This window comes from Silurus meridionalis, chromosome 20 (genome assembly GCF_014805685.1).
Source record: "Silurus meridionalis isolate SWU-2019-XX chromosome 20, ASM1480568v1, whole genome shotgun sequence".
In the NCBI taxonomy this organism is placed as follows: domain Eukaryota; kingdom Metazoa; phylum Chordata; class Actinopteri; order Siluriformes; family Siluridae; genus Silurus; species Silurus meridionalis.
The window spans coordinates 14,721,997-14,740,864 of NC_060903.1; the positions used below are offsets into that span (position 1 = coordinate 14,721,997).

The 18,868-nt window shown below is 40.1% G+C and overlaps 1 protein-coding gene across 2 annotated transcripts in view; it reads left to right on the plus strand.

Annotated features, from left to right (window-relative positions):
• The window catches only part of schip1 (schwannomin interacting protein 1), a 344,140-nt gene that overhangs the window by 310,135 nt on the left and 15,137 nt on the right, over nucleotides 1–18,868 (plus strand). For both annotated transcript variants that reach the window (XR_006928793.1, XM_046876056.1), the window contains exon 14: nucleotides 18,732–18,850. Coding sequence is in view for 1 of the 2 variants with exons in the window: in XM_046876056.1 (XP_046732012.1) it covers nucleotides 18,732–18,850 (119 nt within the window). In the remaining variant the exon portion in view is untranslated. The remainder of the gene's footprint in view (nucleotides 1–18,731; nucleotides 18,851–18,868) is intronic.

Below are 18,868 nucleotides of genomic sequence, written 5' to 3' on the forward strand. Positions count from 1 at the left end.
CGGCAACACGTCCAAAGAAATGCTGTGTGCATCGTGACACACATCTGATACTATGCATCTCTGATCGAACATGTTCCAAGACATACAGATATACAGGTTTCTACAGTGTAATATGGATTTAATGTTGTATTAAAAAGGATATAATACAACCTTTTTTTTAAACCCATTGAAAGCTCACAGCACTGATGCATCTGCTGAATTATGTCTTAATCCATGATACTTGACCTGCAATCAATTAACATCCAATTTAAGATCTATGCCTCAAACAGACGTAATCCAGGTCTCGAACCCCAGCGGTGACGCGTTGTTTTCTATGCTCCGTGTGATTAATGACTTCTCATGAGCGGGGAAAAACAGTGGGCTCTCTCCGCTACACCGTGTGCCAAAGGGACATATGTGGCATCACACGGCACTGTCGAATGCTCTGTGTTTTCCGAGCACACGGAGCCTAAATAATGATGATGAATGTAATATGGCATGTGTGGGCTTTGTCCTCCTTGAGGGATGATGCATTTCTAAAAAAAAAAAGGAAAAGAAAAAAGAAAGAATTCTAGTGCCACGTGCTGTCAGTGGTGAGAGAGAGGAAGAGAGAAGAGGGTTAATCTGGTTAGCTTGGCTTCATGTTGCTTTATAGGCCAGATGGCAGAAATGGATTAGACTCCCTCATGTCTGTACTGGGCTTCAGAAAGAGAAAGGGATTAACACTCTTGCACACACACACACACATTGCATAAGTACACATGCATCACTATAGTAAACTGAGTTGTAATGAAAGGTGATTTATTCTCCAGTGCACCGTGGATGGTGTGTGTGTGTGTGTGTGTGTGTGTGTGTCTGGGATACAGGATCCTGAATGTTTATTCATTTAAACCACTAGCTTAATCTTTTACCTGAAGTAAAGTCTGGCACAAGTACATAACCACATTTCAGGAGGTTAAATAATAACACTTATTTTACAACTTCTAAACAACTCTTGGAGCATTTTCTTACCCAGAATCCACAAAGTGCTATTCACATAAAAGCCAAATAGCACCCTGAAGCTCATTATTTGCCAATGATGCCATATCCTGAAGTGTTTCTCTCTATTTCTACCACAACAGTGTAAATTTTTTTATTTACCGTATTTTTCGGACTATAAGCCGCTACTTTTTTCCCACATTTTGAACCCCACGGCTTCAACAACAAAGCGGCTAATTTAACTTCAAGCCAAAAAACTGAACCCCATAACATTAGACCGAAGAAATTTACGTACGGAAACAAAAAAACGCACCTCACCTGTGTTCTGAGCTGCACGGCATCGGGAGAAAAAACTTCCACGGAAGGAGGAAGACAGTGAACAATGACTTTCTTGATCGGCTACTGTTTAGATACAAGTCGTTGTAACGTGTTGAGTCTGGGTGAAGGGAGAGCTCGCTAACTCCAGTTGCAACAGAAATCAAATAAACACAGACAGGTTTCCAAAACTCATGCTTTTTTATTTTTCTTGGCAACAGCGTTAGGGGTTAGTGAAAGAAACTTAGAAATGAGCATCAGAAAATAATAAGGACATATTCCTCGGTCTTGCACACATGCAGTAATACCAGAAAAATGCGGCGGCAGGCTATTCCCAAAATACCGCTCTGCTCTTAATAAAGGAGCCACAACATATTTCACCTGTTACACCGTGTAACAGACACTGTCTTTCGTTAAAGCCTGTATAAAGTTCATTAGTTTCAGTGTAGGCTTATAGACAGGTGCGGCTTATTTATGTTTAAAATAAAAATATTTGTCAAATTCAGTGGGTGCGGCTTACATATGGGTGCGCTTAATAGTCCGGAAATTACGGTATACAGTTTATCTGTTTATAGTGGGTGTCTTACCTAAAACATTTAAACTCTTAATATCATTCTTATGAAACCACAACCTATAGAATCGATCAATATTACACAGAAAGTATAACAGGACACATTTTTGTCCATGTTTCCACGCGTTGGCGGTTTTCTGCGAATTCGAAATGAAGCCAAATGATGTGTTTTTGTACAAATTGTATGTGAAAGAAAACACAAAAGTATAAATAGTTCATCAAAAAGATTAACAACTGTTTTGAACGGTTTGGGATGACTTTTCCTCAGGAATGAAGACTTTCCTTTGGTGGAATATTTGATCATTACAAATCCCTGATGCTGAAGACTCCATTCCAATAATGCTACATGCACATCTGCTTCCTGAAAACTGCACCATATGACCAGATTACAAACATTGTCTAATCAGTTTATAAGGAGCATCTAATATACAGAGTTTTAACTATAGAAACGATAATTTATAGAAAGAAGCACAGACAAAAAAATACCCAAGAGTACAAAGTTCTCTGTCTGGAAAATTCTACAATAGTGGAAAAACATACAGCTGTTAAAAGGCATTTATTGTAGCATTGATTTAATATTTTCACTACTACAGGCTTATTATTAACTTATTATTAGAGGGACGTGAATTTAAGTTTCACAATTCAGCACACTACCAATATGTACTTTTAATGTATTGTCAAAAGTTTGTGGACAGTAATGAAGTAAATGTAATTCTGGATGTGGTGGATGAGTGGATTTTGTTTTTCATATCCTTCAAAATCCTCAAATGTTTTCAACTTTGCCTCAGCAATTGAAATTCCGACGCGCCTCAGCTCCAGGCCAGGCGAATTCTTCTGCTGCTCTTTTGTCCCAGAAAGTCCTTTTCTTTCAGTTCCCTCTCCTCCCACACTTTTTTTTTTATCCTGTCTTCTTTCCCACTCCATGGGACATTTACATTCCCTTTCAGTATTACAAGGTCACGCCTCCTTCTCTCATGCCCTGCCCTGTCTTTTATGTTGCCCTCCCTCTGCGCCATCGCTGCTCCGCAATTGGATCAGAGGGTCATTGAGGAGTAGATCTGACTCTTTCCTTCTTTCCGCCTGCCACAGAAAGCGACCGAATGACTGAGAGAAGAACACTCTAACCCCTCCCCCTTAACCACTAGCTCTCTCTCTCTCTCTCTCTCACTTCTCAGTACCCCTCCCTCGTTCCCTTCCTGTCGGTGGAGCTCGGATCTGATCCCTCCTTCAGATAGAGAGAGAGCGAGAGAGAGAGAGGCTGCCAGTCTTTCATATTAGGAGCATTCTCAGCATACCAGTACCAGCAGATTTACTTTGAACATCTGATAGCAGGTCATTATCTTCCCTCTCTCGGCTTCCACCTCCTTTTTTTTTCCAGAAGATCAGTCCCAGGTTCCCCCTCCTCCATAATCTCCACTCGTCTCTAGGATGCACTGAGAGAGCAGGATGGTGCACCAGGAGAACTGCGCCTACCAGGTCTGACACGTAATATTATAAATACCAGTTATTAAAAACTTATGGTGAGGATTTGAAGCAGGACATCTTTCAGGATGTGGTGTGTATAATAAGGATGACTGTTAGAGAGGCAGAGCTGCTTGTATGGGAGAGGTGCAGATGAAGGAGGTCCGCTGTGAGTGTGTGTTTGTGTTACTGAGGTGTGTATCGTGATGCTCTGCTCCTGGGCATTCACTAGGAATTTTTATTCAAGTGCAGTGCACTGCAGTGAGGCTGTGTGTGTGTGTGTGTGTGTGTGTGTGTGTGTGTGTGTAGTGTAGTGTTTCACATGTTCAGTTTGAAAGGTTCTGTTCATAATTTTCAGGGTGTGTGTGTTTATGTGTAATGACGAAAAGTGTAAAATACGACGACTGACAGTTGTGCATTTGTTTGGTGGGCTTGGTTGCTAAGGAATAAGGCTCTGCGTTTGTGTGTGTGTGTGTGTGTGTGTGTGTGTGTGTGTGTGTGTGTGTGTGTGTGTTGTATATACTGTCAATGCTTTAGTCATATGATTGTATGTTCTTTCGTGATGTAATGATGTACTTGACTGCCATAAGGGGTGTGTGTGTGTGTGTGTGTGTGTGTGTGTGTGTGTGAGTGTGAGTAATGAGTGTACTTTTCATTTGAGTACACAGCACAGATTGGTGTGTGTGGGCGAGAAATGGCATCTTTGAACAGCACCAGAAGTGTCCCACTTTATTCAATGACAAAACAGGTGCTATTTAACTAACAGTAACAGTGTCATTCCCTCTCTCTCTCTCTCTCTCTCTCTCTCTCTCTCTCTCTCTCTCTCTCTGTCTCTGTCTCTTTATCTGGTTTCAGTTTCCCTGTTTAAATAGTGCCAAAACATGTCATCCACATGTTCTTATTCTTTAATGCAGAAAATGTAGTCTGTGTAGAATATATATATATATATATATATATATATATATATATATATATATATATATATATATATATACACAAACTTTTTCTTAATGGTGAAGGTCCTGGTCCCATTTTGATGTCATTCTTTTTTATTAAATACTAATAATAATATGGACAAGATTTTAATTTATACTCGGAAAACCCAAGTCACCAGTTTGATAGGAAGATGATAGTGTTAGAAAAGGTATAAAATATCATCTACAGACTGTGATTTCTGACCTTTTCCATGCATTATTTCTTCTTTATAAAGTCTTTTTTTCGGCCATTACAACCCTGGACTATCATTTCTATTGCCCCAATAGCATGTAGTACAGCTATGCTAAACTATATTGAGAAAAGTATTGGGACATCTGACATTTTCAACCATATATGGTTCTTCTCTAAACCATTGCCAAAAAGTTGAAGACAGACAATTGTATAAGTAATTGTAGACAATTGTATTAATGTTACCTTCATTTCAACTAAGAGACCCAAACCTGTTTCAGCATGGCAGTGCCCCTGTGCACAAAGCTGGAGCTTTATGAAGATATGCTTTACATGGGTTAGAGTCTAAGATCTTGAGTGGCCTGCTATAGATCTCTGACCTCAACCCTACTGAACACCTTTGGAATGAATTGGAACTCTGACTGCACCACAGGCCTCCTCACCTCACCTACATCAGTATCTGACTTTACTAACACCCTTGTGTCTGAATGAGCACAAATCTCCACAAGCACAATTCAAAATCTAGTGGAACATCTTCCCAGAAGAGTAAAGGAAATTCTAACAGCAAATGAAGGCATGTTGAATGGAATGTTCAAAAAAGCACACACGAAAACGTTTGTCCAACCAGTGTATTTATTACTAATAAATAAATCAATCTATTTTGAGAAGGGTATCTGCAAGAGTGAAAGGGAAAGTTTATGGGACTGTGGTGAGCCCTGAGATGTTGTAGAGACAGTGGCATTGAGTAAAAGACAGGAGGTGGAGCTGGAGGTAGCAGAGCTGAAGATGTTAAGGTTTTCGTTGGGAATGACGAGGATGGACAGGATTAGAAATGAGTTTATTAGAGGGACAGCGCATGTAGGACGGTTTGGAGACAAGGTGAGGGAGGAGAAATTGAGATAGTTTGGACATGTGCAGAGGAGGGACATGGGGTATATCGGTAGGAGAATGCTGAGGATAAAGTTGCCAGGAAGAAGGAAAAGAGGAAGGCGAAGAAGGCAGTTTATGGATGTGGTGAGGGAAGACATGCAGGTAGTTGGGTTAAAAGAGGCAGATTTAGAGGACAGGGCGGTATGGAGACGGATGATCCACTGTGCGACCCCTAATGGGAGAAGCCGAACGAAAAAGAAGAAATAAATCAATCTATTTATAAATCTTTCCAAGCGTTTTATATGAATCTTCTGGTGGGCGTCCACAAACATTTGACCTTATAGTGGATGATCTGAAATGTTATTTGAGAAAGCAAGATATTTTTCATGTCTTTGGAATATTGTCTTCTAATGTCCCCATTTTTCTCCCTCGTTCCGGATATTCCTGTATATATCTTTTGCATTTTTTTGCAGCAACATTAGTCAGTCTTTTACAGTGGCTGTGCTCCAAATACACTGCTCACCCTACGTTTTATCCCACACCCACGTCAGGGATGTTTCATTTACTCCTGTCTTACTGTAATCCCTGGACACGGTCAGATATCGTGTAATATGATCTTGATTACGCAGTATACCAGCACAGTGTCGCAGGACAGCGATGGAATAAACGAGTGTTTAGACGAAGCAGGAACAACGACAGGATGAAGAGACAGGCAGAGATGGGAGATGAGATAGGGGGAGAGGAGATGAAAAAAACCCCAAACTCTAGAAGAATGAGAGAAAAATGAAAGGGAAGCTACACAAATACACGTCATGTCTTCTGTTCTAGTCGTTCAGATATCCTGAGAAGTACGATATTATAAAAGAAAAAGACAGAGATTATACTACTTATTTACTGTTTTGGGACCACTTCATTCGTTCGTTTCTACAATAAATCCCCCCCCACACTCTTTTTTATGATAGTCTCATAAATAATTACAGTTGTTGTCATGGCAACAAAAGGGCACCGCTCCCCCTGAGCCTCTAATACGTCTCTGATTCTTTGCATATAAAAAAAATTATGTTTAATTTCTTTATTATATAATATCGTTTTTGGTAGAATGAACATTGTACCGATTTTCGACTTTATACATGGCAAGAATTTACACGCGAATGTTTGCATTGCATGACAAATCCAAAAAAATTACTTCAGGGTTTCAGGGTCATTCGAATAAAAAAAACCATCCATTTACCAAAACAGCGAGACAGAACGCTATTATACGTTATATCTTCCGATGAGACGAAGGTCCCGCCTACAACACCGGTAGTATTTTATGTTCGGTGTCGATAAGACAGACATGGAGAGAGCCTTTTTTTTTTTTTTTTTTTTTTTTAAGGGATAGAAGGATAAAAGGAGGGTTTTATTACAGAAATACGAAGAGAGACGGGGTGTGGGATAGGGTGGACAGTGAATTAAAGAGATAGCTAGAGAGAGATACAGCGAGAGAGGAAGAGCGATGTCTTTTGCTCTCTTGGGACCGCTCGATTAGACCCGTATCCAGGCAACCAGCAGCACGAAGTACACTGTTTGTGGTCGAGCGACTGCGACTGGTGCCGGTCTGCTCCTGTCACCCCACACACACACACACACACACACACACACACACACACACACACACACACACACACAGACAATCTCTCGCTTCACTGAGGTGGGGCCGGTAACAGGGGAGTCATCCTGAAAACATTCTGCTGCTGTCAGAAACTGATCTTTTATAATAGCCCCCTCTTTTTCTATATCTCTTTCTCTGCCTCTCTTTACTTGTATCTCTCTCTCTATCGCTCTCCCTCCCTTTTTCCCTCCCTCTGAGTCACACGACGCAAAATAATAATTATCCTCTTGGCCTAAATTATTTACCCAAATGTAGTGGCGGATAATCTCCTCCTGCATCTCCAGCTGTGGGACTGTGTGTGTGTGTGTGTGTGTGTGTGTGTGTGTGTGTGTGTGTGTGTGTGTGTGTGTGTGTGTGGATCTGAAGGACTATATTTCAGCTGTCACCCCCTCGAGCATAAGCAACAACCTCTGGGTGAAAGGAGGGAGTGATGGTGTTAGGGAGGCAGAGAAACAGAGGAGACTTGAAAGTGCTTCGATCGATTCTGACGGTGCAGGGTGTGGTACATACGTGTGTGTTTGGAAAAAAAACACACTATGTGCATCGAACCTTAATCATCATCATTATCATCATCACCATCGTTTAGTTTCTCCAGTTCGCTTAACATTCACGCAAATCTTTGACACACAACTCTTTGACGCTGATTAATGGTCTGCTGTCTAGTTTGGAAATCCGTCACTCCCGTGAGGACACACTGAATATGCTACGAGTGTGTGTCTGTGTGTTGTGGGTGACGTCCCGCTGGGTGTGCGCTACCCAATTAGTTTGGAGTAAGAAAAACCTCACCGTGGAGAAACGGACTGCAGGTTTTTTTTTTTTTTTTACTAGTGTTGCCATGGCAGCTGAAATCGCCTCTCTTCAGTTGAAACATAAAAAACACATCATTGAAACCTTTTGCGAGTGCCCGTGTGTGTCATCTCGTCCCCACGACAATAGGAATACAAACAGTCTTAGCACTGCGAGGTTAGGCTGTAGATAAAATGCGGCTTTTATGGGGAAAATGTTCAAAATACTGACGATTTCTATCGTCTTTTTAGCTGATGTGCAGGTGGAGCGTTATATACCGTGGTATAAACATGTCAGTGGAAGTTCTTCAGAAATATAATAAGTAATACATCACTCTGTGTGTGTATGGGTGTTTGTGGGTGTGTGTGTGTGTGTGTGTGTGTGTGTGTGTGTGTGTGTGTGTGTGTGTGTGTGTGTGTATGTGTGGTGTCCATTTGTAAGTATCTGTCTCAATTTTGTCTGATGTAGAGCGTAGATGCGAGAACAATTTGTCTATTGGCCCTCTTGTGTGTGTGTGTGTGTGTGTGTGTGTGTGTTCCGGTAACGATCGTACCTTGATCGCAGTGTGACTCATAAAGGTTGCACTATGAAGTCAGCCTGAATTATAGAGGAAGGGGGAGGAGGCAGATCTCGCCCATGAAGTCTCACCATGCGTGTATGTGTGTGTGTGTGTGTGTGTGTGTGTGTGTGTGTGTGTGTGTGTGTGTTTGTGTGTGGAAAAGCCACACCGATACTGTATTACATGCCATTCATAATATATAAATATGTAAATGAATTGAATATGCAGTATACGCAGGACCAGATGTGTTGTATGCAAATGAGAACTCGGGCGTATGCAAAATAGCTCTCTAGCCAATCCCTGGACGGGGTGGTGTGCCTGGGTGTAGTGAGGGTCCTGACATGACGGTCTCACATGCTTATACAAGTTACAAGTGAGTGATTGAGATGTTAATGTATGATGTCATTGTAATAATTCAGTGGGTAAAATAAGTATATGGGCAACTACATGCAAACTGTTCCTGCCTTTTCCTCATCCCACTGAGATTTCTGTTTTTTTGTTTTGTTTTTTAGCTTTTTTAGGATTGAGGCTAAAAAAAAAGTGAAGCGAGAGAGTGTGCTGCTAAAAAGCACAATTCAAGTCAAATCACACACTCGCACCAAAAACAATGGTACTGTACAGACCATGTATTTGCATATAATGTTCTAAAATTGCACACACTTCGATAACGGATTGTCACACACACACATGTTTGGGGCCATGAGTTCAACAGGGCAGGTGCGGGATGATTTTGACTCTTCCTTTACCTGTCAGCTACACAAACCCCACAAAATCCAGGTACACACAACTATAATGTCTTCTATTATATCGTCCTTCCATTATATTATATTAAATGCAGCAGTAAATTATTGAGTATTAGTTATAACCCTCAACCACGTTTTGTGTGTGTGTGTGTGTGTGTGTGTGTGTGTGTGTGTGTGTGTGTGTGTGTGTGTTTGAGAGACAGAAAGAAACGCTAAAAATGTATATGAAACAGATAGTCGGCTCACACACATCCACACCTTCTATCTACATTTATTATCATAAAAAACATCACACAGAAACTGGTTTTGGAAGCGTGTGTGTGTGTTTATGCAAAGAACATATAAACACACTTCAAAAAGATCTCATGCTGTTTCATGTTTCAAGCACAGAGCGCTAATTCTCAACATGAAAGAAGCATGGAGTGTGTGTTTGTGGCTGTGTGGGGGAGGGGTTTGGAAGTCCTATTTTTAGCATCTTTAATTCATATTTATTCAGTATAAAGTAAGTGTTAGGAGTGTAATGATACAATTGATTATTGAGGGTGCTTGTGGAGATTTTGCTTATTCAACCACAAGGTCCTTAGTAAAGTCAGGTACTGATAGGTGAGGTAGGGTGAGGAAGCCTGTGGTGCAGTCAGCATTCCAATTCATCCGATAGTGGATTTTACGGATACTCATAGCTAGGTTGTACCGTAGTTGCCAATAACCCATTAATCAACCGATTAAACAACTCTCCATGTAAAATAGTACTGAATTTTATTACAAAAATAAAAAGAAAATGTGCTACATTAAATAAATTTTAATATATTAAGCATAATAATAAACACTAAGAAAAATAAAAGACATGCATTCAACCTGAAACAAAAACACTCCTAGTAAATAAAAACAGTTACATCCATAAACAAATAAAATAAATAAAATAAAAAGACAGTTAAAATAAACATTAGTGATTCGCCTCTAGAGGCCGCTCTTGCACTGTATAACGCAACCCGGAAAAACTACCGTTGATAGATTTTTGTTAATAGCCTAAAGTTCCAGCAATCACCTATCGTTTCCGACTAATCGGCAAAACCAATGAATCGATTGCGTCGACCTGTATTTGTTTGGATTGAGGACTGAGCTCTTTAGCAGGCCACTTAAGATCTTCCATTCCATCCCATGTAAACCATATTTTTTATAGAACTGGCTTTGTGCACAGGAGCATTGTCATGCTGGAAGAGAATTAGGTCTCCGTTCCTGCAAGTTGTGTTTGGCAAAAAAACAAATATAACTGAAAAAGCCGGTGTCCCAATAATGTATATGCCTGTGGTCATAATAAAAAAAAAAAAAATTATTACTTGGATAAATTTCAGGCGCAAAAATATTCTTTACCTTTTTCCAAAGATGCTGTATGTGAGATTGAGCTGGGGATGGAAATGCTGCCATGACCTGGCAACCCTGGATAAAAGCTTGGCTGATAATGAAGCATTACTGATTAATTAGTCATACTGAATTTTGTTTAATTCTAATACACAGCTTTTGTTTCATTCTATATCTAAATGTTGCATACAAACACTGTGACATTACAATGTACTGTAACCATTGTACAATATTTTATTAATGTTTTAATAAGCAATTGCAAATGAAAGCTGTATTCATATTCATCATATAAATGAAAGGCAAATGAACTAGGAATATGTACCATATTGGAATACACTTGCATCAGAATCACATTGCCACAAACAAAGCTAAATATATACTACGTGCACGTAAACGACCTTTGGTTTTCGGCTTTTGTTCTGATAATATCACAGTCTGTGTGGTGGTATAAGCCCTTCCCTCTTCAAGGTCAGGTCAGTGTATGTGTCCAGTCACGCACACAGCAAGCTTCAATAATGAGCTCTTTGTTCGATTTTCATCAGAAAGGTCACGTTAGTCATCCCAGGTGTGTCTTTGTGTGTGTTTTGAAGTGTGTGTCTATTTAACATCTGCCGGTTTTGAGGGTTTAGGCATCCAGGTGCATTTTTATCCATACACTTGTCTATCTATCCACACACATAGACACACAAACACGCAGACACACATACACACACATGCATACATCTACTAAGTGTTACTTTCTACAATTGATATACAGTAGGATGACAGATTCTGGAATCGGTGATGCCATCCTTTAAAATTATTTGCATGAAAAACTTGCTTACACACACACTCTCTCTCTCACACACACAATAGACACACAGGCCTTAAACCTAGGATACACACTTTAACACTACAGCAGGCCGTTTGGTGACACAATGCATAATGCAAGTGTTCTTCAGTCTGGACCTGACACTCGTTTGCTCTTGCTGAGGTTAATTTAACACACACACACAATATACACAAACCAGTGTATGCACACACACACACACACACACACACACACACACACATGCTCAGGTTTAAATAAGGGGCATTGGCCGTGCAGGGATGTGTACAGCTCATCTGTACAGAAATGCCTATATAAGGAGAATGTAAGAGAGGAAAGTTTAGACAAAAAAGGTAGACAGATTGAAAGAGACTGACCGGGAGAAAAAAGGAAAGACAGAGACAAGGAGAGAGAGCGATAGAAAGGAGAGAGAGGGGTAGAGAGGTTATTTGCATGTGTGAGTTTTTTTTCTTTTATTTTCACACCCTAATGCGAGGACAGCTGTCCATCACAGATTGTTTGCAAATAGGCACCTCTATCTGTGTGTCTGTCTGTCTGTCTGTCTGTCTGTCTCTCTCTCTCTCTCTCTCTCTCTCTTTTCTCTCACTGAGAATGTATGTACTGTAGTGTACAGGAGCACAAGGTGTCATGGAGCTCCTCATGTTAGACTTCAGCCTGAGTTTATAGCTAGGATTAATGGAGCCGTACTGATATTGAACTGTGTAAGAAAAGGAGAGAGAGAGAGAGAGAGAGAGAGAGAGAGAGAGAGAGAGGCAACATGGACTTTATTGGAATTGATGATGTCACCTGCAAAGCTTCAGATCTCTATATTATGGATGGATACAAAGAGGTAATGGAAAATAATCCTGTGTGTGTGTGTGTGTGTGTGTGTGTGTGTGTGTGTGTGTGTGTGTTTCAGTATTTTTTCATCTTGATTTTGGGGTACAGGGAAACTCTAAGAGAGGAAATTAAATCTGAGACAGTCATTAATACATGACAGAGTGATAAAAAGTTTGAGTAGGAGTGTGTGAGGTTCTTGAATTCTACAGCATGATAAAGTTATGTGTCATGTTGCATTGAATGAAATGGTGGTAGAAAACTAGAGGTTCATGCATATATCATCCAGAAAGGCTCAGGCCAGATCACTTCATGAGGATTTATAATATACTGTATACTCTTGATTATATATAAATATTGAAATCCTTGATGTTATCAGTCGTCCCACTGCATTGTGGTCGAGTCGATACGTTAATACGAGCTGCAAACAACGTTCATGTTTTATAGGACAGTTTTGCCGCTCAGGTTTTTACACGTCAGGATTTGGAACACAGCCGGCTCAGGGTTCATGACGTTCTGCCATGAGTCTTTCCCTACCATGAGTAAACGTTTCCTCTCTCTCACACAGCTGGAAAACATTGTATTGTTTAGTGGTCTGTGTGTGTGTGTGTGTGTGTGTGTGTGTGTGTGTGTGTGTGTGTGTGTGTGTGTGGGTGGGTGGGTGGGTGGGTGGGTGTTGATTTGTAGGCATACACGAGCCCTCAGTATTATTAGCATTACTATATTAGTACATTACTATGGTTATTTTTGGTTATTTACATAGCAATTTAGAGAGAGAGAGAGAGAGAGAGTGTGTGTGTGTGTGTGTGTGTGTGTGTGTGTGTGTGTGTGTCTGCACAGCTGATATTATAATCACTGTGAGACAGGAAGGCAGAATGAGTAGCATTACAAATAAAACAAGGCTTTATAAGTCACACACACAAACACACACACACACACACACACACACACACTCTTACACTTTTTTTTTAAAGATCTTTATACACAAGTCGAGTACAGACATGCTCTAATCTCACTCTTGACCACATGTACACACACTGTCTCACACACACATACACACACTTCCTCAGCAGAGACACATGAAAAAAAAACACAAGACACACCGGCAGCAGCAACTAACTATCACTTCCAAAGAGTTCAAAGGTTCCAGCTTTATCAGGAAAGCTAGAGATGATGAAGGAGGGGAGAGGGATCCGGATTATAAGTGTGTGTGTGTGTGTGTGTGTGTGTGTGTATATACATTCCAACACCAAGAGTGTGTAAGCTCGTCTGAAAAGTCTTTAGCTGCCTGAAAGCTTGTCGAACATAGTAACAGTTACCAGGGGCAGGGCTTTACGATGAGTCAAACAGCACCAATTCTCTGTTTAAACAGAACACAGATAAACCAACAGCTCTACTTTGTGAGTATGCACGAAATCTGGCCCCGGGTGTAGTGTTACAAAATACACTCTTTTACAGATATACATGGTGAAAACGAGAGAAAGAGAGAGGGATAGTAGAGATTGACATTGCAAGATTTATCGATTCACAAGTAACAATTTAACAATTTACATTTGTATCGCAAAGCATCATTTTTAACATATTGGTAAAAAACGATTTGTTTATATACAATTATTAGATGTACCGTACTTTTATTATCTAGAAAGTGACCAACAATTTGTGGACAATATTTGATTTGTAGATCGATTTCTAATTGCTAAGCAGTTTCTTATATATATATATATATATATATATATAAGAATATGACGTATCGCAACATTACAGAGACCGAGGCGTGTCCAGAGAGTCACATTAAATATAGATTAACATGGCAGAGGTAGAGCTGTAACTTCCTAGAGATAGAACTGAACTTAGAAGTCAGAAGGCATTAAAGTAAATTTATGATTTTCTGTCTGTCTGAACCAAAGAAATAAAAGAACTATCTGCACCTTATCGAATTGCAAAACATCATATTTTTTCCATCGCATCAAATTGTTGAACTGCATTGTGCTGCTTGCCGTCTCGCACACAGATACACACCATAATGTTACCCAGTAGTCTTGAGATGAACAAGCTTCTCCCTTGTGTGTGAGTGAGAAGAGAAAAAGAGAGAGAGAGAGAGAGAGAGAGAGAATGAGAATGAGGCCGTGAGATCTCCGATGGCAGCAGTCGAAACACACAGCTCACCCTTACACTCAAAGGCCTTCATTGTTCTGAGTGAGTGGGTGCTCCTCTTAAAAAACGGATGTGACAACACTGACAAAAGAGAGGGGACGGGCAGGGGAATGGACAGGGAAATGTCTCGATCGTTTACTGAATCACGATTCTCAAATCGACTAGAAGTTAACACGCAGTTTGGCCATGTACTATAAGGAATTAGACCGAGAGAACGCTCTGAACACGCCGATAAAACTAAAGCTCTCCAAATGATTCCGTGTGAAGTGAAATCATCTGAAGCCGGTTTCCAACTAAATCCTCTTATGTGCAGGATTTGCATCAGGATCATCAAAACAGTATAATTATGCAAAGCTGAATCTCCTGATTGTGCAAAGACTATACAATTAATAGGAAATGTGAAGCGTTTCTGGGAATCTCAGACTACTGCTGGATAGGCGACGAACCCTATCATAATCTTTTATCATAATGCTTGAATGAAACAAGGGGGTGCAACTCCGCTCCCTTATATCACACTGTTGTAAGTGATATCGCATTTTCAACTGAAAGAAATGAAAGGTTTATAAAAGTCTTAGTGAATAAAGATCAAAGCACAATGCAAAATGAGAGTGCTAGAATAGCAAAAACACATGCACACACACACACACACACACACACACACACACACACACACACACACACACACAGACACATATACACACAAATATAAAAGTGTTAATGGGTAAGGAAGGACAGTTGTTAAAAGCATTCTCAGTGCTGATTTTACTGCATGGCAGCTGTGTCACTGACACTTTTACATTTGTTGTTTGTTCACACACACACACACACACACACACACACACACACACACACACACACACACACAGAAAGAGAGAAAGAAAGAGCACATGTCAGGGCAAAACCATTAGAGCCCTCAGCATAAAAACATTAAGCTGGTGAGAAAAATGACACCGTCAGCTGTTTACAAATTATGTCCAATCAATAAACTTTTCTAGAGGTAGACTCTAATAAAAGTTTAGAAGCATTTCAGTAAGGAAACGATCAAGAGAAATGGGAGGCATCCGAGGGCCTGAAAGAGTCTGAATACTTCATCATTTAAACTTACACAGACATTTCAGTTTTGCACATGGCACTGATTTAAAAGAGGGGGTATTGATCGATATGGTGGGGATTTGTGTAAAAATATAGTTCATTCGAGTCTCCAGTGTCAGCTTATTGCACCAGTCAGGATCGAGGACTTTGAGTTTTCTAGTTTCTCAGTAACATGGCAACTTTAAAAAGAAAAAAACATGAAATAACTTGTTATTTAATTCATTGTAATTGTTGAAAAAGTGCTGTGGCATAAGAGCAACACTAGTGACAGCTTCATAACACCACTCTTTGCACACTACTGTATATTCAGAGTATACAGTAGGTTTACTGGTCGGTGCTATCTTGTGTTATGTGTATTGTCCCACACTGTCTTGTGTTGTCTGTCTGTACTGTTTATCGTCTGCACTGTTTGGTCACTTGATGCACTTCATGTAGCTTTATGTTGTGTGTTGTAGCTCTATGTTGTTTAGTGTAGCACCAGGGTTCTGGAGGAACATTGTCTCGTTTTTCCTGTGTACTGTGTACCACTGTGTATAGTAAAAATGGCAATAAAAGCCTCTTGACTTGATTAAAAAAATGTTCAGTACAGCCGTGTAAGATACAAAGCTAAACACTGCACCCTGCTGGTGAAATAAAAAACCTCACAAGTCTCTTTTTGTCCAGCTGTATTTGCTTGTGTGTGATCAGGTGAAGACAGAAGACAATTTTTAACGTGTTGAACAAAAACAGGCAGTGACCACGACACAGCCAACAAACCAATCCACTCAACTCTAAGGGTTAAATTTACAAAAACATCTAAAATATTCCTGCATTATTTACAAAGCTGTAACCATGCTTTTTTTTGTAACCATGCATGAAATCCCAAGATGCATTGCTACAAATTATAATAAGTAACATAAAAAAATGCATGAACCATAAACCCAAAACGTGGCAGATACGAAGGAGAAACTGGAACGTAAACACAGATATGATTAACTGTATGAAAAAGTTTTAACTGTAAGAAGTGTGTAACCAGCAGTAGTGACAATATGTAACATATGACCTTTAAATTATCCCACGTCTCATGAGCTGTCACTTTCAAAACATTTGACGTGTACATTATACAACCATGTGAATATGAGCAGCTCCATTGTGCAAGCAGGGAAATTGTCCTGCATATACAGTAGCTGAGATTTTTTTTTTGTAATGACGTATAATTCTGCTGTTATACAGCAATATTTATGTAGGCATGTTTTCCTGACATAAGAAAGCATTATGGGGATTTATTCTTTATGTACAAATCATAATTTCAAACCAATTTATTGTCCTAATACTGCACAAGCCAGTAATTTGTCACTGGTTTGTAGTGAAATATATGGACATAAAGGACATCCGGCATAAATGGACATCTACTATACTCTTCTTCTTCTTCTTCTTTCGGCTGCTCCCATTAGGGGTCGCCACAGCGGATCATCCGTCTCCATACCCCCCTGTGATCTACATCTGCCTCTTTCACTCCAACTACCTGCATGTCTTCCCTCACCACATCCATAAACCTCCTCCTTGGCCTTCCTCTTTTCCTCCTTCCTGGTGGCTCCATCCTCAGCATTCTTCTCCCAGTATAACTCATGTCCCTCCTCTTCACATGTCCAAACCATCTCAATCTCGCCTTCCTCACCTTGTCACCAAAACACCCTACATGGGTTGTCCCTCTAAAAAACTCATTTCTAATCTTGTCCATCGTCGTCACTCCCAACGAACAGCATCTGACATGCTAATATTCTACAATTTGTGCTTCCATTTCCAATAAACAAACTCCAACAGTGTTTAAACAAGCATTATAGCTCAATTACTTTCATTGTTTTTAGCAGGGAGAATGTCTAAGGCTGAACAATATGGTGTGTGCACTGGTTGGTGAATTAAGTATTGCTATGTGAAAGCCTTATATGTTGATAGTATATTTATACATTTATATATTTTAAACACAGGGAAGTCTGGTTTTGGTTCAGACAAGCCGATTCCTTTGACAGACCACAAATTAAAGCAGTTGATATAAATAAGTGCTTCCACACCAAGAGCTACTCGACAAACACCGTGCTAAGTCTGCTAAAGCTTTCTGTCACAGATTAGCCTAGCATGAACCTATGATTCACTTCAGTTTTATTTGGGTAGCACTTTGAGCAGTCACAAGCAGCTTTACAGAAATCCAGGTGTCGAATAAGATTCCTAATGAGCAAGCCAGATGTGACAGTGGTGAGGAAAAAAACTCCCCTGGAATGACACGAGGAAGAAACCGTTAGAGGATCTATAATCAGGTCATGATATTGTACAGTTGAAGTAGAAGAGCACATCAAAGTGCCTCATGGTCTGGTTTTTTAAGGATCCATAAGCATGTACTTTCCAAGATTTTCCAGGCACGGTTTGGTAATTTCTCAGCTCTGAAACACCATGTCCAAGATGTGAAAATATTACAGTATATGCCGACACACAGATGTCAGAATTGTTGCTGTTTGGTAAAGGAAAGGGGGATGAAGATAATTTTTTCTTCAGGCTCCAAAGCGTATTTTTTCAGATTTGATCAGGCTCCATTATATCATTTAAACAGTAGTATTTCTAAGAAATTATATGAAATCTCAGGAGAAAAGGTAACAGGGAAGATCTGCTTTCATATGAAGGGTCATGATAAAACCCCTTTCTCTTTCTCACTCCTTTCTTTTTGACTTTTTTCTTTCTCCTTTATCACTTTCACTCTCATTCTCTCTCACACTCTCCTTCCTGCTAGATCAATTACACAAAGAGATAATCATCTCTGCTACTGTTATATAGCCGAGATCAATATATACTGTACAGCTATTGAAATTATCTCATCTGGCACTGTGTGTGTATGTGTGTGTGTGTCTGTGTGTGTTTACTCTAAAGCCTTAGTTGGAAATCCATTAGAAATTTGGTTGATTATTAAATAACCAACCCAACCTAAAAGCAAAAAAAAAAATCCTTTATTTTAATTAAAATGAGTTACTGAGTTACTGCTCGAAAAGGCGAGGGGTCAAGCCTCAGTGAAGCCAAACTGCCATTCTTGGGGCCCTTGAGCAAGGCCCTTACCCTCTGTGCACCAAGGGTTCTGTATCATGGCTGACCACAGGTTCATATGTGGATATGCGACAAAAGAATTTCACTGTTCCGGAAAGTACATGTGCAAGTATAAAGCACCTTTATATAGTGTCTCTCCAACTGCGCCCTCTGCTGTCCGTTTGGATTTATTCACTTTTTTTCCTGTTTTATTCCGTGTATTCCCTTTTATTCTGTCCACGAGTTGCTATCCGCTGTCTAGACTTTCATTTTTTTGGCACTATGAATTGTGTGTGCACAAACACCACTTGTTCAGGACACTGTATTCACATTCACTGCTCTGTGTTTTTCCTCAGGCCCAAAAAAATGAGCGAGAGTCCATCAGACAGAAGCTGGCACTGGGGAGTTTCTTCGACGATGGACCTGGAATTTATACCAGCTGCAGCAAGAGTGGCAAGCCCAGCCTGTCCTCACGGTGAGTGTGTGTGTGTGT